The sequence below is a fragment of the Neophocaena asiaeorientalis genome, unplaced genomic scaffold (genome assembly GCF_003031525.2).
Source record: "Neophocaena asiaeorientalis asiaeorientalis breed wild unplaced genomic scaffold, Neophocaena_asiaeorientalis_V1.1 scaffold82, whole genome shotgun sequence".
Lineage (NCBI taxonomy): Eukaryota > Metazoa > Chordata > Mammalia > Artiodactyla > Phocoenidae > Neophocaena > Neophocaena asiaeorientalis.
This window is the reverse complement of record NW_020173068.1, coordinates 4,704,038-4,728,814: the sequence shown is the minus strand read 5'-3', so window position 1 is coordinate 4,728,814 and position 24,777 is coordinate 4,704,038. Positions and strand designations below refer to the sequence as shown.

General features: G+C 38.9%; 1 protein-coding gene across 1 annotated transcript in view; it reads right to left on the bottom strand.

Annotated features, from left to right (window-relative positions):
• The window catches only part of ASXL1 (ASXL transcriptional regulator 1), a 70,160-nt gene that overhangs the window by 38,887 nt on the left and 6,496 nt on the right, over positions 1 to 24,777 (bottom strand). The window contains exon 4 of the mRNA XM_024742934.1: positions 24,603 to 24,711. Coding sequence (XP_024598702.1) covers positions 24,603 to 24,711 — 109 coding nt within the window. The remainder of the gene's footprint in view (positions 1 to 24,602; positions 24,712 to 24,777) is intronic.

Here is a 24,777-nt window from a genome sequence, read left to right as displayed (position 1 = left end):
GCCTGCACACCACAACGAAGAGCAGCCCCCAATCACCGCAGCTAGAGAGCCTGTGTGCAGCAACGAAGACCCAATGCAGCCAAAAATAAATAAATAATTTTTTTAAAAAAAAGTTCAACTAAGAGACAAAGGGGAATTTAAAATAGATATATTTTAAATCCGTAATGAAAAGAAGGCATAAAAAGAAGAAAAAAAGGAACAAAGAAGAGATGGGACAAACAAAACAACTAACAAGATGGTAGATTTAAACTCTATGTCAGTAATCACACTAAATGTAAATGGTCTACACATCCCAACAAAAAGGCAGAGAAAAACTGGATAAAAGCAAGACACAATTATATGATGCCTGCAAAAACAAACAAACCAAAATACCCACCTGAAATACAAAGACACAGGCTATACTACCCAAGGTAATCTACAGATTCAATGCAATCCCTATCAAATCACCAATGGCATTTTTCACACAACTAGAACAAAAAATCTTAAAATCTGTATGGAGACACAGAAGACCCCGAACAGCCAAAGCAATCTTGAGGAACAAAAATGGAGCTAGCGGAATCAGGCTTCCTGACTTCAGACTATACCACAAAGCTATAGTAATCAAGATAGTATGCTACTGGCACAAAAACAGACATACAGATCAATGGAACAGGATAGAAAGCCAGAGATAAACCCACACACCTCCTTTGTCACCTAATCTATGACAGAGGAGATCGGAATATACAATGGAGCAAAGATAGCCTCTTCAATAAGTGGTGCTGGGAAGCCATGTGAAAGAATGAAATCAAAACACTCGCTAACACCATACTCAAAAATAAACTCAAAATGGATTAAAGATCTACATGTAAGGCCAGACACTATCAAACTCTTAGAGGAAAACATAGGCAGAACACTTTTTGACATAAATCGCAGCAAGATCTTTTTTGATCCACCTCCTAGAGTAATGAGAATAAAAACAAAAATAAACAAATGGGACCTAATGAAACTTAAAAAATTTTGCACAACAAAGGAAACCATAAACAAGATGCAAACACAACCCTCAGAATGGGAGAAAATATTTGCAAATGAAGCAACTGACAAAGGATTAATCTCCAAAATATACAAACAGCTCATGCAGCTCAATATCAAAAAAGCAAACAACCCAATCAAAAAAATGGGTGGAAGACCTAAACAGACATTTCTCCAAAGAAGACATAAAGATGGCCAACAAACACATGGAAAGATGCTCAACATCACTAATTATTAGAGAAAAGCAAATGAAAACTACAATGAGGTATCACCTCACACCGGTCAAAATGGCCATCATCAAAAAATCTACAAACAATAAATGTTGTAGAGGGTGTGGAGAAAAGGAAACCCTCATGCATTGTTGGTGGGAATATAAATTGATACAGCCACTATGGAGAACAGTATGGAAATTCCTTAAAAATCTAAAAATAGAACTACCGTCTGACCCAGCAACCCACTACTGGGCACATACCCAGAGAAAACCATAATTCAAAAAGACACATGCACCCCAATGTTCACTGCAGCACTATTTAAAATAGCCAGGACATGGAAGCAACCTATATGTCCATCAACAGAGAAATGGATAAAGAAGATGTGGTACATATATACAATGGAATATTACTCAGCCATAAAAAAGAACGAAATTGGGTCATATATAGAGACATGGATGGACCTAGAGACTGTCATAGAGTGAAGTAAGTCAGAAAGAGAAAAACAAATATCATACATTAACTCATATATGTGGAATCTGAAACAATTGGTGTAGATCATCTTCTTTACAAAGCAGAAATAGAGACACAGATGTAAAGAACAAATGTATGGATACCAAGGGGGAAGGGGGGGATGGGATGAATTGAGAGGTTGGGATTGACATATATACACTATTGATACTATGTATAAAATAGATAACTAATGAGAACCTACTGTATAGCACAGGAAACTCTACTCAATGCTCTGTAGTGACCTAAATGAGAAGGAAATTCAAAAAAGAAGGGACATATATATATGTATAGCTCATTCACTTTGCTGTACAGTATAAACTAACACAATATTGTAAAGCAACTATACTCCAATTTAAAAAAAGAGAAACAAACAAAAATATATGTATTTAATTATTCCTATTACCTCTCCAAAAAAACTTTTAAGTGGTATAACTTTTTATATCAAGATAGTTTCTGGTTTTCTAACTGTACTATTCGTTCTACAATAAATTACTGTCTAACTATAAAAAAAAGGAAAAATATATATACTGTACAAACACTAATCCAAGGAAAGCAGGAGTGGCTATATTATTATGAGATAAAGTAGATTTGGGGGCAAAGAATATTAGCAGGGCTAAAGATGATCATTTCAAAATGACAGAGGAGTCAGTTATCAAGAGGAACCTAAATGTTTCTGTACCTTTTAAAGTGAATTTTTAAATACATGAAGTAAAAACTGATAAAACTAAAAGAAACACACAAATCCACAATTAGAGATTTCAACATCCCCTCCCTATATATAGTTATAACTGCTAGAATAAGTTGATAGAAAATCAGTAAGAATATATGTAGATTTGAATAATGCTATCCACCAACAAGCTAATCAACATTTACAGAACACACCACCTCACAACAGCAGAATACACATTGTTTTCAAGTACACATGGAACATTTACACAGACAGACTGTATCCTGGGCCAAAAAACAAGCCTCAATAAATTTAAAAGGGTTCAAATCATATAAGGTATGTTCTCTTATCACAACAGAATTACATTAAAAATCAAAAACAGAAAGATCTCTGGATATTCCCCAAATACACAGAAACTAAATATCAACTTCCAAGTAACCAAAATTTTAAAGAAGCAACAGAAAAATCAGAAAGATATTTTGAACTGAATAAAAACAAAAACATCCAAGTTTGTTGTATAGATTAAATGCTTAACTTGGAAAAGAGGAAAGGTCTCAAATAAATACCTCAGCTTCCCTCATGAGAAAAATGGGAAGGAGAAAGGAGCAAATTAAACCCAAATAAGCGTAAGAAAGAAAATAATAAAAACAAGAGCAGAGATCGAGGAAACAGAAAACAGAAAAACAACAGTCGAAGAAACCAAAACCTGATTCTTGAGATAATTACTAAAACTAATGAAACACCAGCCAGACTAATAAGGTAAAGACAGAAAACACAAATTACCAATATCAGGAAGAGATCAGTGACATTATTACAGATTCTACAAATATTAAAAGGATAATAAAGAAATACTATGAATATCCTTATGAAAGTAATTTTGACAATTTGGATGAAATGGACACGAACTACTAAAACTCACCCAGGAAGACATAGATAAACCTTAACAGCTCTGTATCTATAGAAGAAAGTGAATTTATAATTAAAAATCTCCAAGTTCAGGGCTTCCCTGGTGGCGCAGTGGTTGAGAGTCCGCCTGCCGATGCAGGGAACACGGGTTCATGCCCCGGTCTGGGAAGATCCCACATGCCGCAGAGCAGCTGGGCCCGTAAGCCATGGCCGCTGAGCCTGCGCGTCCGGAGCCTGTGCTCCGCAACGCGAGAGGCCACAACAGTGAGAGGCCCGCGTACTGCAAAACAAACAAACAAAAAATCTCCAAGTTCAGATGGCTCCATAGGTGAACTCTATTTAAGGAAGAAATAATACCAATTCTATAAAAACTCTTTCAGAAAAATCTAAAAGGAAAAGATAGTTCCCAATTGCTATAGTCAGAATGTGTCCCCCGCACCCGCTTCCAAATTCAAACGTTGGAATCCTTACGCCCAATGTGATAGTGTTAGAAGGTGGGACTTTGAATGGTGATTAGGTCATGAGGTGGATTATTAGTGGACTCATGAATGGGGTTACTTATAAAAGAGAACCCACAATGCTCCCTGGCCCCTTCAACCATGTGAGGGTACAATAAGAAGTCTGCAACTCGGGGGATTTCCCAGTGGTTAAGACTCTGTGCTTCCAGTGCAGCGGGGCACAGCTTCAATCCCTGGTTGGAGAACTAAGATCCCGCAAGCTGCGTGGCATGGCCAAAAAGAAAAAAAGAAGTCTGCAACTCAGAAGAGGGCCCTCATCCTACCATGCTGGCACCCTGATCTTCTAGCTTCTGAAACGGTGAGAAATAAATCTCTGTTGTTTATAAACTACCCAGTCTGTGGTATTTTGTTATAACAACCCAAACAAACTAAGACACTAATTCATTCTGTAAGAACAGCACTACTCTCACGTGAAAGGAAAACTACAGTCCAATACACCTCATGAACACAGATGCAAATATTTCCATTGCTAACAAATATTAAATGTTAACAATAGATGAATCTGGGTGTATGGAATAAGGATGTTTTTGTTCTATTTATTTTATCCTTGCAACTTTTCTGTGAGTTGAGAATTATTTCCAAATAAAAAAGTTTTTTTAAAAGTAACAACACATGAAAATACTGTTAGCCCAGTTCCTGGAACAAATTAAGAGCTCAATAAATGCTGACTATAATATAATCACCTACTTCAACCCCTCGTATTATATTTTTTAATAAATTTATTTGTTTTATTTTTGGCTGCATTGGGTCTTTGTTGCTGTGCACGGGCTTGTGGCGAGTGGGGGCTATTCTTCATTGCAGTGCACGGGTTTCTCATTGCGGTGGCTTCTCTTGTTGCAGAGCACAGGCTCTAGGCATGCGGGCTTCAGTAGTTGTGGCACGTGGGCTCAGTTGTTGTGGCTCGCGGGCTCCAGAGCACAGGCTCAGTAGTTGTGGCGCACGGGCTTAGTTGCTCCGCAGCATGTGGGATCTTCCCAGACCAGGGATTGAACCTGTGTCCCCTGCATTGGCAGGCAGGTTCTTAACCACTGTGCCACCAGGGAAGTCCCCAACCCTCATATTATAGATGACGAAACTGAGGCTCAAAGAATATAAGTAATTTATCCAAAGTCATCCTATTAGTTAATGACTAAAAGTCCAGTCTCTAGAATCAGCCTTTCCCCTACTCCCTGACCACCAAAGACAAAATTTCCTAATGACTCACTAACTTGTTTAAAACAGAACAAAAACGGGAAATACATTTCTGGTTCTTTTCCTGGTTATGTCCTAATATGCCTAAAGGAAAAATATCCCGACCACACACAAACAGCCACAAACAGGACATTTTGTGGAACTTCACCAAAAGTTTAGGATGAGAAAGGAGGATAAGAACGTGAGATCTTGGTCTGAGCTAAAGATAAGATAAACAGACTGATCAGAGAGGAATATTAGGAGAGATAATGAGAGACTGTGATCTAGAATATATACCTTGATTCTGTCACGGTAAGAGAAAAGACAGGATTACTATGAGAAAGTGGTAACGTGATCTAGCAGCTGACTGCATGTAGAAGAAGAAAAAGAAGTCAGGAGTAACTCAGGTTTTGAGTCTGGGTTACTGAGAAGACAGTGAGGGCGCAGACAGAAACAGGAAACATAACAGGAAGGATGACTTGGGATGTCAGTAAGAGGACACTAGATGAAGAGAAAGGTGAATCTGTGATACCGGTGGAATCGTTGCATGGAAATGTCCTTTTGGGTGTGCAGATCTGGAGTTCTTGAATTACAGACAGAAACCTGGGCATCTGCCCATTCAGCTGTGATAGCTGGAGATTAGATCACTAGGTACTTCCCTGGCAGACCAGTGTTAGGACTCCATGCTTCTATAGCAGGGAGCGTGGGTTTGATCCCTGGTCGGGGAACTAAGATCCCACATGCCGCGTGGCATGGAGTAGATCACTAAAAGAAAAGCTGTGGTCTATCCCAAGATATATGTAAATTCAGAAAACAACACTGGGCCACTCCAGCAATTCTTTCCCATAAGAACAACTGATGAGAAAGAACTGTGCTACAACTCAAGGCAATCAAAAGCACTCTGATCAATCAAACTATAAAGGGCCCATTAATGCTGTCAACTGATACATCCTTGCAGTCTGACACCGTGCTTTGTGTAGCACCATTCTGACAGAACTCAGAAACGTCTATGTTTTAGTGAGTTACACCTGTTTTACAGGATGTAACTGCAAGTGAGCAAATGTGTCATGGATCTTCCAGTGAATATGGCAGACAGGCCTGACACAGCAACACTCGTTTCCCAATCCAAATACACAGAAAAACTGTGCAAAATATAACACATACACATAGGCAAGCCCAAAAGCAAGAAAGGGAAATTCCCTGATGCTAGAAACAAGCTACAAGGCCAAATAACTCATAGGGCTACTAAAACCAGACACAGGGCTTAGGGCTTAGGACAGGTGTTTTAATGCCTGAAAGAAACTAAGAGACAAGAAATTGAAAATGAGTCAAATGCATAAAATACCAAAAGCCACAAAAGAACTCCCATTTCCAGTCCATGAAAAAGAAGTATGCCATATGCCAGAAGTCAAGAGGTGAAAAAGTCACCTCTGAGAAAATGAAACCCCATTATCACAAGTATGAGTTCCAAAAATCACTGTACGCAAGCAGTCCAGGAACGCCAAGCCAAGAAATTAGCCTAACCACAGGAATCACACTACAGACACCTGTCAGGTTCAGCAGAAGCTCCAAACTTTCTTACAGGGACACCTCCACAACTTGACTCACATAAAAAAACAAATCCCACAGATGATAGACCTGTAAGTCAAAATTAAAAACTATATAAAGAGGGCTTCCCTGGTGGTGCAGTGGTTAAGAATCCACCTGCCAATGCAGGGGACACGGGTTCGAGCCCTGGTCCGGGAAGATCCCACATGCCGTGGAGCAACTAAGCCTGTGTGCCACAACTACTGAGCCTGTGCTCTAGAGCCCACGAGCACAGCTACTGAGCCCGCGTGCCACAATTACTGAAGCCTGCGTGCCTAGAGCCTGTGCTCTGCAACAAGAGAAGCCACGGCAATGAGAAGCCCGCGCACTGCAACGAAGGGTAGCCCCCACTCGCCGCAACTAGAGAAAGCCTGCGCACAGCAACGAAGACCCAACACAGCCATAACTAAATAAATAAATAAATAAATAAAAATTATATATATTAAAAAAAACTATATAAAGAAATGAGCCCTCAAAGACAGGAAGGATTTTCAGCAGACACAACAAATAGGCAAACTCAGGCCTCCAGATCTAAGGAAAATAGAATAAAGAGGCTTTTAAATAATTGTTATTTTTAAATGTACAGAAAGAAAATTAGAAAAACCACAGGACAAGAACAGGATAGAATAAGAATACACAAATTTCAGAAAGAAGCAGATAAAAAATCTAGAAATAAAAATGTGACTATAAAGCTGAATACTCAGTCAAAACTAAAGAATTAGTAAACTGTATTCTTGATCTGAAATAATCTCACAGAATGTAGCACAAAAAGATAGAGATGGAAAATATGAAAGTATGGAAGACAGAATGAGAAGTTTTAACATGGTAAAATATCAATAAATATCAACAACAGAAGAGGAAGCAAGAAAGATTATATTCAAAGACATACTGACCAAAATTGAACACATGAGTTTTCAGATTGCCAGGGTAAATTACTCAAATATACACTACAGCAAAACTGCAGAACAATAAAGACAAGCAAAAAGTAGTAAAAGCAACCAAAAGAAAAGAATGATTATAACTAGCAACGGACACCAGACTTCTCAAATGCAACAATGGATGCCAGAAACAAGGGAATGACATCTTCCTACGAGGGAAAATAACAGTTAACTGCAAATCATTACACAAGTAAAATGCCATCTAAGAGTAAAAACAAAGAGGCCTTAAGATACAGAAAGGTAGCTTATACTTACAGATCCAAATCGGAAGTGCTAGATAAATGATGTACATTAATACAAAAGAAAGGAAACATAGAATGAAGGAATGGGATGCAAGAAGCAATGGTAAACCAATAAATTTGGAATATCTCAACATAAATACTAACTTTTAAACATTTTTTAATGCTTGTCTTTGAGAGAGCTAAAAGTAAGGTGGAACTAGAGAAGAGCATGGGAGAGATGAAACAATGAGAATTAAAACACTTGAAAATGCAATTATCGTTTATGAGGAAAGACAGATATTCAGTTTAGGCTGTAAGTATTCATGGTGAAAAACGTAAAGGTAACCTATATGATAGAAAGAGAATAAATAACTTCCAAGCCAGCAGAGGGTACAAAAGAGGAATTTTAAAAGCGAGTTCAGACTGCAACATGGATGAACCCTGAAGACATTTATGCTAAGTGAAACAAGCCAGTCACAAAAGGATAAATACTGTATGATTCCATTTATATGAGGTACTAGAGTAGGTCAAAGTCACAGAGACAGAAAGTAGATAGAATACTAATACAGAAAACAGACAAGTAAAAAAATATATACTGTTAAAGCACAGCTAAAACACTTAAAAACCTGACCATAATATTAAGCCAGAAGTCTCAACAGGGGCTTCCCTGGTGGCACAGTGGTTGAGAGTCCGCCTGCCGATGCAGGGGACACAGGTTCGTGCCCCGGTCCGGGAGGACCCCACATGACGCGGAGCGGCTGGGCCCATGAGCCATGGCCGCTAAGCCTGCGCGTCCGGAGCACCGCAATGGGAGAGGCCACAACAGCGAGAGGCCCGCGTACCGGAAAAAAAAAAAAAAAAGTCTCAACAGAATCCAAAACACACATACCACTTCTTTGACACTGATTTAATAAAATGGATAAAATGGGAGGAAACACAATAAATATATTTGGAAACTTATAAAAACACAGTTTTAATTCATGAATTAAGTAAGATTTCATAATAGAAATCTCAAATTATTTAGAACTGAAGAAATACGTTAAAAGTACACATGTCGAAACTTGTGGCGCCAGGTACACCAAAAGGGTACACAGAGTAGATACACTCCTTCTCATTCTATCTGGGTTAAAGGACCAGTTTTGGTTTTTTTCCCCCAACCCATCAAAGACCAATATGTGGTCCTACTGCACAGGACTAGTCCACGTGACTCACTGTGCAAGCCTGAAAACACCCAAGCGGATCTATACACTGTTCTAGAGTGGGGATGAGGCCACCAAGCATACTCAGGTGTTGTGGCAATGTCAAATTGCAATAAAAGTTTCTAAACATTCCAAATTTCTGTACTTAGCTCATCACAGATAGGAACAATAGTTCACAAACTGAGAGCAGTCTGTGGATCACACTTTGCTTATTTTTGACAATGGTAAATCCACAAAATACAATGCTAAACATCTGTCAAGAGGAACAATGAATAGCTCTATAACATGGCCATGTGATCTCCTGGACATACGGTCAAGTAAAAAAAATAAGGTAGGGAAAAGTGTGTAATGATGCCATTCTAAAAAAGGAGGATACAAATACAAATATGTTGTTTATATTTCTGAAAAGGAAGGAAAATAACAAAAAATAAAATAAAATGCTTACCCACAGGGAAAAGAAGCAGGTAAAGGAGATTGGAAAGGAGACAGAATTCATTAAATGAACACTGTGCTGTGTACTGAACCATACATAAATATTTTACATCATTATAAAGCAAAATTAAAATTTATAAATGCAATCTCTAAAGTAGGTAAAACTAATAAACCAAACTGTGTATCAAGCTGATGGCATAACCACACACAAATGAATTATTTCAAGTGATTTTTAAATTGCAGTGATGTGTTAAATCCCTAGTAAAATATACCTAAGGCCAACAACAACAAAAAAACCCCTTTAGAGTATTCCTATTGCTGGTGGTAGTGCTGGTATTGTTATTCTGAGATTACTGGAAAAAGCAAATGAGTAATTATGTGGTTTCACTGGGAACCAGAATTTCCACATAAGAAAGGAGGTATACATGTAAAACTGAAAAAGGTCAAGCAAAAAATCTATAGTCTTGAATTTGAATTGGAATTATCAACAAGAACTCATGAAACAGTTTATCTTAAAACACACACACACACACACACACACACACACACACACACACACACACACACACACACACACACACGGCACCTCAAGCAGAGCACAGCAGTTTCCTGAGCTGAGACAGGAATCAAAGTTCTGGTTGGCTAAAATGGCTTGAGGCTGCACAACAGAATTCCAGAGAGAAGGAAGCTTTGCAGAAAAATCTGCATAGGGTCTCTGCATATGTATACGGTGAAATTCCATTCGGCTGGGCAATGAATGGCTGAGTAGTTCCCAGAGGTAATTCCGCCAAACAGAAGGCCTAGAGACTTAGGAGTTACCAAGTAGTCAGAGTGGAGGGACATTGTTAACCATCGGAGGCATTTGGTAGAGACCCCAGAAGGGAAGTATCTTAGTAGGAGAGTTAAATCATCCTTACAGAAAAGGCTACTCTGATCTGCCCTAACAAAGCTCAAAAAACAAGCCTCAAAGGGAGTAAACTAATCCAAAGGGAGTAACCTAATGACTTGCCAAAATAAAGCCCAACACTCTTGAAAGGAAGATAGACTGTAGCACTAAACATTGTAAAATTCACATTGTCAGCATCCAAACAAAAACTATTAGATACGCCAAGAAGGAGGAAAATATGACTCACAAGCAGAAGAGTCAACAGCAAAAGACCCAGAAATGACAGAGATGGAATTAGTAGACAAAGACTTAAAAGAGCTACCATAAATGCATGCACTATGATCAAGGATTAAAAGAATGAACACAATGAGAAAAAAGGAAGATATAAAATAAGAAAAAAAAAGGAATTTCTAATGATGAAAAATACATTATCGGTAATGAAAAATCCACTGGATCAGATTAAAAGCAAATTAGATACTGCAGGAGAAAAGATCAGTAGCAACAAAGTATTCAAAATGAAGCACAGAAACAAAAGATTGGAAAAATTAACAGAGCATCAGTGACCTGTGGTATAATATAAAGTGGTCAAACACACGTCTTTCCAGAAGAAACAGGACGACAGGAAAAAAAATTAAAGAAAAAATGGCTGAAAATATTTCAAATTTGACCCACAGATCTGAAAAGTTCACCATGGTACCTCATAATCAAATTGTCAAAACCTATAATACAGAGAAAAATCTTCAAAGCTGCAACAGAAAAAAGAGGGACACATATAAGAATTACCACAAACTTTTCATCAGAAACTATGCAAACCAGAAAACAAAGGATTGGCATCTTTAAAATGCTGGGGGTGGGGGTGGGAACCTTTCAATGTATCTAGATAAAATAGCCTTCAAGGCAAAATAAAGACGTTGTCACACGAGGAAAAGCTGAGAGAATCTGTCACAGCATATCTGCACCACAGTACTGTTAAAGTTCTTCAGAAGGAAGGAAAACAGTAACAAATGGAAACCTGGACCTCCACAAAGAAATGAAGAACACTAGAAATGGTAAATATGTGGGTAAAATAAGACTTTTCCCCCCATTTTTAAATTTCTTTATAAGAATTGTTTAAAGCAAAAGTAGTAATGCTTTGTGACGTGTATAACCTATATAGAAGTAGAATGTATGAAAAGAATAGCACAAAGACTAGGAGGGGGTAAATGGAAGAAGAGCATCACAAGGATGCTACATTTTACGTGAAATATATAATACTATTTAAAGGTAGTCTGTGAGAAGTTAAAGATGCATTTTGTAAATAATAAAGCAACCTCTGGGGAAAAAACAGATACAGTTAATAAGCTAACAGTGATGATAAAAGGGAATATTAAAAATACTCAATCCGGGGGCTTCCCTGGTGGCACAGTGGTTGAGAGTCCGCCTGCCGATGCAGGGGACACGGGTTCGTGCCCCGGTCCGGGAAGATCCCATAAAAAAAAAAAAAAAAAAAAAAAAAAAAAAAACAACAAAAATACTCAATCCAGGGGTAAGGTGGTGGGGGAAGGGATAAATTAGGAATTTGGGATTAACAGATACACACTACTATATATAAAATAGATAAACAAGGGTCTACTGCATAGCACAGGGAACTATAGTCATTATCTTGTAATAACCTATAATGGAAAAGAATCTGAAAAAGAATAGATATATATGTATATATATATAGCTGAATCACTTTGCTGTACACCTGAAACACTGTAAATCAACTATGCTTCAATTAAAAATTTTTAATAAATAAATGTCTCAAAGCAATATGAATAAAAAATAAAAATACTCAATCCAAAAGGCAGGAAAAGAAAAGAAGGAAAATAGGACAAAGAGAAAACAAAGAGCTAGATGGAAGACTTAATCCAACCTTATCAGTAATTACACTAAATGTACATGGTCCAAGCATCCTAATTAAAAGGTAGAAATTATTAGACTGGATAAAAATAAATAAGATCCAACTAAAAATATAAAGAAACCTTAAACATGAAAGACATAGACAGGTTAACAGCAAAAGGATGGAAAAATATACCATGCAAAAACTAATTATAGTGCTTCCCTGGTGGCGCAGTGGTTGAGAGTCTGCCTGCCGATGCAGGGGACACGGGTTCGTGCCCTGGTCCGGGAGGATCCCACATGCCATGGAGCGGCTGGGCCCATGAGCCATGGCCGCTGAGCCTGCGCGTCCGGAGCCTGTGCTCCGCAACGGGAGAGGCCACAGCAGTGAGAGGCCCGCGTACGGCAAAAAAAAAAAACAACTAATTATAAGACATTTGGATGGGTTATATCAATAACAAAATAGACTTCAGGAAAAAAATAATACTGCCGGGGGAAAAAAGAAAAAATTTTACTGAAGAACAAAAAACTTGAATGTAAGCTTATATAGCCACTTTGGAAAACAGGTTGGCTGTTTCTTAGAAAAGTAAACAGTAATTACAACACAACTCAGCAATTCCACTCCTAGGCATCTACCCAAGAGGAATTGAAACGTTTATCACAAGACTTGTCTACAAATATTCATAGCACTACTCTTAGTAGTCCAAAGAAGAAAACAATCCAAACGTCCATCAGCTGAGGAATGGATAAGCAAAACATGGTAGATCCATACAATGGGATATTTATTATTCAGCACTAAAAAGGAACAAATTATTGATATACAGTAGTCCCCCCTTATCCATGGGGAATATGTTCCAAGACCCCCAGTGGAAGCCTGAAACTGAGATAGTACCGAACTCTATATATACATACTACGTTTTTTCCTATACATACACACCAATGATAAAGTTTATAAGTTAGGCACAGTAAGAGATTAACAACAACAATAATAAAATAGAACTATAGTAAGAGTTGTAGATGTGGTCTCTGTCTCACAATGATCTTACTATACTGTACTCACCCTTCTTATTGTGATGATATGAGACGATAAAAAGCCTACATGATGAGGTGAAGTGAGGTGAATGATGTAGGCATTGTGACGTAGTGTTAGGCTACGACTGACCTTCTTCAAGAGGAAGATCATCTGCTCCAGGTAACCCTAGATCACTGAGCCATGACAACATCAGTGGTTGGATGCCAGGAGGAGATGATGTCGATGGTTGGTGATCACAGGCGGGACAGCACAGGATGGCTCAAGATTTCACCACACTACTCAGTAGAGTGTGCGATTTAATACTTATGAATTGTTGACTTCTGGAATTTTCCATTTAGTATTTTCAGACTGCAGTTGACCACCAGTTACTGAAACTGCAGAAAGTGAAACCTCGGGTAAGGGGGAACTATACTGTACGTTACAAGATAGCTCAATCTCAGATACCTCACACTAAGCGAAGGAAGCCAGACTCAAAAGGCTACATAATGTATAAATCCATTTATATGACATTCTGGAAAAGGCATAACTGCAAGGATAGAAAACAAATCAATGGCTGGCCAGGAGCTGGGGTCGGGAGAGGAACTGACTGCAAAAAAGCAAGGGGGTAGTTTCTGGGGTGATGGAACTGTTCTATATCTTAATTATGGTGGCAGTTACACATCTGTATGTGTCTGTCAAAACTCAAAGGACTATAACCGGAAAAGGGTGAATTTTACTGTATATAAATATAAAACTGAATTTTTAGGGGAGGGAGATGCATGTTTTAACAAAAGCATTTACTGGAGCAACTGCATTCAAGACACGTATGGCATACCTTTAAATAGCACTGTTAAAATGCCAAATAAAATGTCAAAACAAATGTGAACTAAAAAAAAAAAAGAATTTTAAAAAGAACTCATAGAACTGTACACTAGTACACTGCATACTAGTACATCAAAATGGGTGAATTTTACTGTAGGTAAATGATACCGTATTTTAAAAACAGAACAAAAATACTAATTTACACCCACAATACTCAGGCTGTGGAACAACAGGAATTCTCATGTACTACGAAAGCAATGTAAGTTCATACGATTACTTTACAAATTCATACGATTACATACGAAAAACAGCTGTACTACCTAGTCATGATGATTAGGTGCAAAACCTCCTGGTCAGTCCCATTCCTAGCAATGTACACACCCTAGAGAAGCTACCGAACACATGCGCCAAGAGACGTACAAGAGTATTCAATGCAGCAGTGTTTGCTACAGCGAGAACTAGAAACAACCCAAATGCACACCAAGAGCAGAATGGACAAAGAAATCACGGAATATTCACACCATAAGACAGCATATAGCAGAAAATATGACGTATTTCAATTAAATGCACCAACACACATCAAGCTCAGAAATGATAAGCACAAAGCAGCAAGTGAGAGAAAAATACATACAACGTGATTCCATTCACATAAAGGTATTTTAAAGGCATGTTCAGCAATACATACACATGTGGATAAACCTGGAAATAAGAGCAAGGTAATGATTAATATGAAAATTAGAACAGTGGTTATCTCCCACAGGGAGAGAAAGGGATCTGCGCAGAGGTTTCAAAGGGTGCAGAGGATGTTCTGTTCTTGAGCTGGCTGGTGGATACAGTCTGCAGTTTATTTCTCAGTTATTGTTATCTAAAATAACAAAATTTGCATATATTCTCTTTTGTATAGTTTATATATTTCACAATTTTTAAAAGTTAAAAACAACATATTCTCAAAGTAAGACACATCACACCCAGTAGCCTTCATAGGCATGTTCTACCAAAAAACCCCAAATAATCTCTGTCTTAAAGAGACTACTGCAAAAACCAATGGAGGGAAAACAGCACAGCTTGTTTTAATACCAAAACACGGCAAGGTTTGAAATCAAAATATCAGATCGGTCACTTATGAACACAGATTTAAGAATCCTAAATAAATTATTCATACTCTAAATCCAATGACATGTTATTTAAAAGAAAACCATGTCAAAGTGACATTTATCCTAGGAATACAAGGATGCTTGAGCACTGGAAAAAAATTCTACTGAACTAATTCACTATATTACCAAATTAAAAGAAATAAACTATGATTCATTTACTCACACAAATACTGAGTACCTACTTTTTTCCTAGGGGCTGAAGAGACGGCATTAACTAAAATTAAAAACTCCTCCCCTAGAGGACTAGTTCTAGTCAAAGGAGACATACAATAACAAAAAGCAAAACATATATAATATGGTATATCACACAGTGATAAATACCAAGAAAAAAAACGTAAGGCAGGGAACAGGGGGACTGGGAGAGCTATGCGGTGTGGAGGCATCAGGGTGCAATTCCAGCACAGACCTGAACGAGGTGGGGGAGCAAGGCATGAAGGTGTTTGGGGGAAAGCACTGCAGACAGCTGAAGCAGCACAGGCAAAATCCTGGAGACGAATAGCGATAGCATGTTAAAGGATCACCAAAGAAGCCACTGTGTTTGTCAAGCAGAGTGAACAAGGGGAGAGAGTAAGAGGAAGAGAGATGGGAGTGAGGGTGGGACGAAGATGGCGAAAGGGCACTGCAAGCAACTCTAAGGATTTTGGCCTTTACCCTGAGTGAAGCGGGGTGGGAGGAATGACACAGTCTTTCCGGACGTGCAGGCTCAGCGGCCATGGCTCACGGGCCCAGCCGCTCAGCGGCATGTGGGATCTTCCCGGACCGGGGCATGAACCCGTGTCCCCTGCATCGGCAGGCGGACTCTCAACCACTGCGCCACCAGGGAAGCCCCTCCATGAGCTTTTAAAAAAATTTCCTGGCTCCAGTGTTGAGGAGGGTGGCAAGAGCAAAGTAAGGAGACGTTAGGAAGCTACTACAGTAATCTAGGAGATACTGAAAAGACCCAAGCACATTCATCCCCTAAATTCCAGAAAGGCTCAGAACTTAAACCAGGTACATGGCAGACAAGGATGAGGTATGGAATTGAGAACATGGGAATTGCTAAGTCTACATTAGGAGGAGATGGGCACCCCTACTCCAGTACCATACATCTAAGTGACAACCAGTACCTACTGCTGCAGGAGACAAGTGAAGCCACAAAACCACAATACACTGAACTTCCCGCTAATATTTAAGAGTCAAGAATAGCCCTCAACCAAAAATCATCAGACATTTGAGTAAGACACGCAGAGTGCAAAAAGACCCACACTAAAGCATATAATCATGGAAATAAGATCCTAAAAGTTTTCAGGGAGAGGCAATAGAAAAAAGAAGGCAGGCAAACACAGAATCTCAGGAATCAATACGGCACTAGATTTCAAAGGCAACACTGGACATTACCTTTTCTTTCTTTTGAGAAAACAAAGCTTACACTTTGGAGGTTTTCAAACACTCCATTCCCTGAAAAAGAGATCCTGATAAACATTCTGTACTACATGTTTCAATTTTAATACTAACAATTACTATTCTGAACCAATTCTACTGTTTGGCATAGAGAACTGCTACCAATCAAGTCATAACAACCTCCTTCTATGCTTTTTCCACTGCATTTATCTAACAAACACTTTTAAGCACCTACTATGAGAGATGCTGAGGATATAGCCCAGAACAAAATAATACAGATTCTCTGCCCTAAGACCTGGTCAGGAGAGACATCAAACAATCACCCAAATAATTATATAATTATAAAGTTGTAAGTGAAAAGAAGTAAAGTTCAGGGCACAACAGGAAAACCCAATTTAGAGAGAAGGCTCCTCTAAGGGACTGAGATTTAAGTTGATACCCATTAAGTTGAGCCAGGCAGAAGTGGAGAGAAGAGAGTTCCAAATAGGAGACCCTAAAACTGGAAAGAGCTTAAGGAATTCAAAGAACTGAAAGAAGGGCAGTGTGGCTGAGCAAGGTTTGGATTTTTTGGTAAACACCATAGGAAACCACAGACTTGAATCAAACAGAGATGTGTCATGATCAAATTGTTTTTTAAAAAACCCCCCTGGCTGCTTTGTGGATTACAAAAGAGCAAACTGGATTCTAAGGAGGCAAAAGTGAAAGCAAGTAGACCAGGCAGGAGCTATTTCAGTAGCTAGCGTACAAGGATAACTTATACTAAGGTGGCAGTGGAAATGCAGACCAAAAAAAAAATAAGGAGTTTTAAAAGAATTGTCAGGAGTTAATTTACCAAAGAAAAGCTGGCATAAAGAGCCAAAGAGAAAACTAAAACAAAAGGATTACCTGACTGGAAAAGCACACATTTCGAAGCCCATCTAGTACAACTGAATCAAAGAAGACAGCAGCTTCCAGAAGAACACAGACATCTTTTTGGCTCCCTATTCTTCTCCTGCCTCATGATGCACAAAGAATTTGAAGTCATTCTCTCAGAACCTTGAGAATGCATCTCACATATTTAAGAGCCAACTCATTTGGGAGAAACTTAGAATATCCTGACCTGTCCTCCGTGTGTTAAATACCAACCTCTCAAATAACCAAAAAGGTGACTTCATACCATTTACTTAAACTCTCTCAGGCTGCTTCCCCCATTAGTACAGGAGTAGGAAACACATTTATGTTTCAAGAGACCAAGGTGAGCAGTACGATGCCTGTCTGGAATACAGTTAGCACTCGATTAAGCAGCAGTTTCCATCTTCTCCACCAGATTATGTAAACTAGAATAAGAAGCAACTTTCTGCCACCAAACAAGTTCCTCAAACAACCCTCCCCAAAAGTCTGATGTGAAGGATTGAGAAGAGATCAAACGCAGTTTTCATACTGGCTGACCACAGAAAAGTTTAAGCATTTTTTCACACAGTCCCAAGGAAGCCTGAAGTACATACAAGCTCCTCATTTTCCTAGAACCCTGATGCTTTAAAATCACACTTAAAAAATGTTTATAACCTTTTTGTTAAAATATATATATATACTGCTTTAGAAACCTTGAAATTATCATCCTGCCCACCCCTCTAAGCTACAAAAAAGAATTCCAGTGGTAGTGCTTTCCAAACCTCTGTTCCCTGACCTTTATCATTTACCACTTCATTCTTACAGGGCTTTGAACTTCAGGAGGTAGCAGGACAAAAGGCTGCTCACCTCTTAGGCAAACCAGAGTCTAACCAGGGCTCCATTAACAATCAAGTTCTCTTTTCTCCCTGAGCTTGCTGAATATCCTGTCAGACAACAGAATACCCCATTTTTCAAAGGTGGATCCAGGTGGCCCTTGAGAATTACTCCAATAAGGAAACTTTTACCAAATGACGGGTCAAAGCCTCCATCAAGACCAAACTACTGCTACCACTAACCAGAGTAAATGGTACTGCTCTACTAAGTAGGCCTTCTATGCAGTACAGAGTGGGAAAGGGTTTGTAATAAAACAGTCAGCCTCCAGTAAATACCAAATGCGTCACAAAAGAACAGGAAAGAAAAATATCCAGGGCCGACTTACTTTTCACACAAAATAGTCTAGATGCTAAAATGTGAGCACAGGAAGGATCTTCACTGAATTTTCACTCTAGGAGGTTTTCAACAGAGCTCCTGGGTCTGGGAAAGATGCCTTGGGTGCTTGGGGAATGGGATAGGGATGGCAGAATCCACGACAGATGGAGAAGCGGGGTCTTCATGCTTGTTTCAACCAGAGCAGTTTCACAGTCATCTACATCATGCAGCTCCATTTCATGATATGAAAGGTTTTACACCTGAAGTATTTAAATGACCAATCTATTTCAACTTCTCAGTGTTAGAGACAAAGAAGTATAAATGGAGATATTCCATAGGACCTGAGGCACTATGCTGGACCCCAGACCTCAAGCTGACTCCAGTGCTCTTACTACCACCATATACCACTCACTCTGGTACAGAAAAGAATGACCACGATCAGAAATGCCGGTATGATCAATGCAGAGGGCAGAAATTCAAACCAACCGCCCATAACTGAAGAGTACACATCTAAGGACATGAAAAGCTACTTTTGCTTAACAATTATAAGAATTTTCATTACGAGAATAAAACTAACATTCTGAGAAGTATCAAGGAACTCATAAGATGCTTTAAAAAGATGAAGTAACCAAAGATCCTAAAACCTGAAGAAAAACTCTTTATTCTGAATTGGCATAATGAAAAGAAATCAAACTCAAAAGGTAGGGCCGTGGGTTCTAGTCCCAACTTGGCCAAATGCATTTGTTGCAAGGACACACGGTCATGGGTAAACCTAATCTGTTAGAAGTTCAGTTTTCTACCTGCAAAATGCAAATGAACCGGATGATTTGAGAGCCCCTTCCACACTAAAATTCTAGAATTCTACGCACTAAGATGATCATATATTTGATAAAGCTAACACGGACTATAAAAGACATCATCTAAAAACGTCACTACCATTTTATATGAAAGAAATTCTTTTTTCTAACAAAGATGATGACCAAAGTTCAAAACTAAAAAGAATAACATGATACCTAAAAGATACCTAAAACATTCAAACTGTTTCGAATGGCTCAGTTTCTGCCTTCAGCAATTTGAAGAACCACATTATGGCCTCAGCCTGGGAAAGATTTATTTCTTTTTTTTCTTTTTTGCCACACCACGCATGGCATGTGGGATCTTAGTTCCCCAACTAGGGATCAAACCCACACCCCCTGCACTGGAAGCGTGGAGTTTCACCACTGGACCACTGGGGAAGTCCCAAGATTTATTTCTAGTGTCAGCAGATTCTTTCACAGATTAACGTAGAATTGCTCTAAAGAGAGCAAGGAAAAAAAAAAAGGGTTCTTAGAAGTTACCTTGCTGAGAAGAAAAAATAACCCAGAGTATGCATATTCTATAATAAAACATATAAAAGAAAGGGAGACGACAAGGAGAACTAGCTGGCTTAAGGTATTGATGATGCTATCTTCTACTTTCCATTCAGCCAATATTTATTACATTATGTACTATTTGCCAGACACAGGAGATACAGTGAAAACCAAGTCCCTGCACTGACATTCAAGTGGAGGGAGGCTAATGATAACCAAGTAATCAAACAAACAAGGTAGGACTGTGAAACAACCAAAACCCTCATAATGTTGTGGAATTGGAACTACCGTTAGAGAAAGCCTCACTGAGAAGGTACTTCTGGACTAACAACCAAATGACAAGAAGTTACCCCAGAGCTTTCCAGACATAGGGGCTAGCAAGTGCAAGGGCTCTGAGGTGGACACAAGTTTGGGGCCTTTGAGAAACAGAGTAAATGAAGGCCAGGGTGGCTGAAGTATAATGACCAAGGAGAAGGTGCCAGGAAAGATCAAAGAGGTAGGCAAGGGCCAAGCAGGATAGTGGATGATATGACTTGCATTTTTAGAAGCCCACTTTGCTTGATGCGTACCTATCAAAAATCAAAATGGATTCTGGTCCTGCCTCGCAAATGACAGACTCTATGATTTGACTGTATGGAAGTCTCCTCAGTATTTAATGGTAATATAAATAGTTCTGGAATCACTGCAAGTGTGGAGTTGTATGTGAAAAACTTAATTGTAGATCTATAAATAACATTGTGAAACTGCAAAAATTACCTCCTTCTCGTCCTCCATTTGCTTTTCTTTCATTTGCAAACAGTGAATTTTAATGGATGGATACTTTAAGTGTAGTCATTTATTTTTTTACCAAGAAGATTTTTTAATACTTTAAAAATATATATTCTACATACTAAAAAGATTCAACTGGACTTGTTAATTGAATTAAAGGACCCCCCTAAGGCTGAGCCCTATATCACTACATAAGGTATAATAAAGTGCAGATGGCCATGACACTTTGACTTGAGCATCATTCCACAATAAAATTGAACAATGTTCAGATGACTGCAGTCGTGACTGACAGTGAGTGCTGCAATGACAACTCACAACCCAGGTTAAACTCACCAATGACACAGACACCTAGTCACAAAAGCAAAGTAGTTCAGCATGACAGTCATAAAAATGTAGAACACTACAAAGGAGCTCTCACTGGTTTTACAAGGATGGGAAATTCCAAGTGTAAAAAACAATATAAATCCCACCTCTAACCAGGCAATGATGGACACTGACAGCTGACTTCAGGAAACGCTTAAGAAAAGCAATTCAAAACAAGAATTCAAAGCATGGATAGATTTCATCTATCCCACACATCCCTGAGTACTAATTCTAAGGCCTGATGCAAGCATCTACATATAGTGTCAAATGTACCATCGCATTACCCAGAACAACTTTTATCAGAGAAGAAACCCTGTGGCATGCCCCCAAAGACTCCAGCTTATCCGTAAAGCTTTGGTAACCATAGATAAGTCCACACAAATGTATTCAGAACTGAAAAAACTCCTATTTTCAACTAAGTAGTGAAACCACATGGTTTCTGACCTTGATGGCCCACTAGAAGAGATTTCCAAGCAGTGGGGAGAAAAATACCAAGCCATTCTGCACATGCTTCTCCTTAACACATGAGAAAAACAGACCAAAAAAATGCCACAGGACTTCCCTGGTGGTGCAGTGGTTAAGAACCCACCTGCCAATGCAGGGGACGAGGGTTCGAGCCCTGGTCCGGGAAGATCCCACACGCCGCAGAACTAAGCCCATGCGCCACAACTACTGAAGCCTGCGTGCCTAGAGCCCGCAAGCCACAACTACTGAGCCTGCACTCTCTAGAGCCCATGAGCCACAACAAGAGAAGCCACCACAATGAGAAGCCCGCGCACCACAACGAAGAGTAGCCCCCGCTCACCACAACTAGAGAAAGCCTGCGTGCAGCAACGAAGACCCAACACAGCCAAAAATAAAGAAAGAAAGAAAGAAAGAATATTTTTAGAACTAGAAAAAAACTGAATATGGACTATATATTATATACTACTGTATCATTAAGTTTCTTGACTATGACAATGGTATTGTGGTTATGTAAGACAATGTCCTTGCTCCTAAGACATACATTCTAAGATATGTAAAGGTGAAGTACCAGTACTAGTTGAACACTTTTAAATGGTTCTGGGAAAAAAAGCATATATATGTAGAGAGGGATAAAGCAAATGTGGCAAACTTGTAACAATTAGGAAGAAAGCAAGATAGGTGGGGTGTTCGGTGTAGTACTCCAATTTTTCTGTAGGTTTGAAATTTCTTCAAATGAGGATAAGAAAGGAAAAAATGCACCACCTTGTACTTTATTCAGCAGACCTGGGTCCTCGGGTGATGAGGATAGGATGGTAATCAGCTGGTTCAGATTTTTGGTATCCTTTCTTACCCATTCCCAAATAACAATAAAGTAAATGCGTGGACAACTTCTGGAAGATAGTGTTGTGATAATGAGGCAATTAATAAGACTAATCGACACTTCAGACTCTCAAGGAGCCCCGGGAGGGGCGGGGGCAGTGGTGGAGAATAAGGTGTGCCTGTATGTATCAATACCATCATGGCAAATATATTAACTGAATACAACAAGCAGTAAAGCTATAAGGAAATTATAATCCAATTTTTTCAAATATTATTCATATAAATTATCATTTAGGTTACAAATCGCAGAATTTATGGGCTACCTTCACTTCCCCTGCTGCATTTTACTTTCTGTTGCATTTGCACATATCGCTTTCTAACAGGTCAAAATGTTAAAAGAGACATGCACGGATAGCACGCACGGATAATCAACCAGGCTAAAAGTCTACCAGGGACTTCCCTGGTAGCGCAGTGGTTAAGAATCTGCCTGCCAATGCAGGAGACACGGGTTCAAGCCCTGGTCCAGGAAGATCCCACATGCTGCGGAGCAACTAAGCCTGTGTGCCACAACTGAGCCTGCGCTCTAGAACCCACAAGCCACAACTACTGAGCCCACGTGCCACAACTACTGAAGCCCATGTGCCTGGAGCCCACGCTTCGCAACAAGAGAAGCCACCACAATGAGAAAGCCTGCGCACCACAACAAAGAGTAGCCCCCACTCACCGCAACTAGAGAAAGCCCGCATGCAGCAACGAAGACTCAATGCAGCCAAAATAATAAGTAAATACATTTATTTTTTTTTTAATTTATTAAACATGGACTATGCCAAAAATTCTGCCCAGAGCCAAATTACAAGGACAAATGAAACTCAATTCCTATCCTTAAGGTATCCATAGAAATAGGTATTTCTTCTCCCTCTTAAAAGAGAAATGTTCCATTAACTGGCACATTTGTAACACATATAATCCACACAACTATATATAATTACCTATAATTACAATATATTTAATAATATATAATAGAAAAATGCCATTAACAAGCAATTAAGGATAAGGAACCTAAAGGAGTATCATAAAGGGTACCATTTATTAAGGACTGACTGTCAGGGATGCATACACCACCATAAAGAGGGGTTAAATCTGTCCCAGGTGACAAAGCTAAATTTTGAATTCAGGGTTCTGACTCTTCCAAGGCTCAGTTTCTGACATTACATTATGCTGCCTTTTAAAGTCTGAAATACTACAAATAAAAACAACACAGAGAACAGCACAGATATCTGAACATAAGGTACATCTGATGTGTACTTAAAGATCAAGTTTTATGACCACAGGTTATATAGTTGGTATTTGTTCGAGTGTTTAATTTTTAATTAATTAAAGAAAACAAGTCTATCAAAAACAAAACTAAAAGAGAAAAGTCTGTTTATGGACTACTGCAATTTATAACGACATTATGGAAGATTATAAGGATCAGCATCAAATTTGCAGTTTCTCACCATCAAGAGGTCAACTATGTCTAAATTAGGAGTCAGCAAACTACACCCCCAAGCCAAATCTAGCCCACTGCTTCTTTTTATAAATAATGTCTTATTGGATCACACCCATTCGTTTGTGCATTCTCTGTGGCTGTTTTCCTGCTTCAGTGGCAGAGTTGAATAGTTACGATAGAGACAGTGTGGCCCAAAAAACCTACAATATTTATTTTCTGGTCCTTAACAGAAAAAAATCTGCCAATCCCTGGTTTAAATGATGTATATCACAAATCATAGAAAAATAATTAGCTTGTTCATTTCAGCTCTGTTTAAGCTTACGAACTGAACGTGATTTAAGTTCTCTTGCTTTGTAATTAGTGTCACTTGGTAAATGCTGAGTTTTTGAATTTCCACAAGTATTTTCACATTGCAGTTATTTTCCATAGACTAGGTCTTACTTGGCTGTCCAGTAATTTACCCTTCACATATTATTACAGACAAAACTATAATTAAGGCACATTTGCAATTACCCCCACACATACTTATCCCACTATTGCATACAATCTGCAGATATAAACAAGGAAAAACTGAATACAGACACAATAGCTGATATGACTAAATAATTCCTAATACTCTGTTCACACTAGAACATCTCAATGCGCCATTTCAGAAAAACAGCACCAGCATCACCTGCCTGCCTATTAGAAATGCAAATTCATGGGCCACATTCCAGACCTACCAGTGATCCTTAGGAACACTAAAAGCTGAAGAACCACTGCACTAAAGTAGAGTTTATATTACTTACCTTGAGTGTAAAAAGGCTGATTCGGCCAGGTAGTTTATAAAATAACCCCTCTCCTCCTCTTGAATTGGAATGTAGCATGGCATTAAGACATGCAAGAGGGGATGTCCCACTGTAAAAACATACAAGGATGGAAGGTGGTCATACAAATCAATATGTCTACCTACTCAAAGCTCTA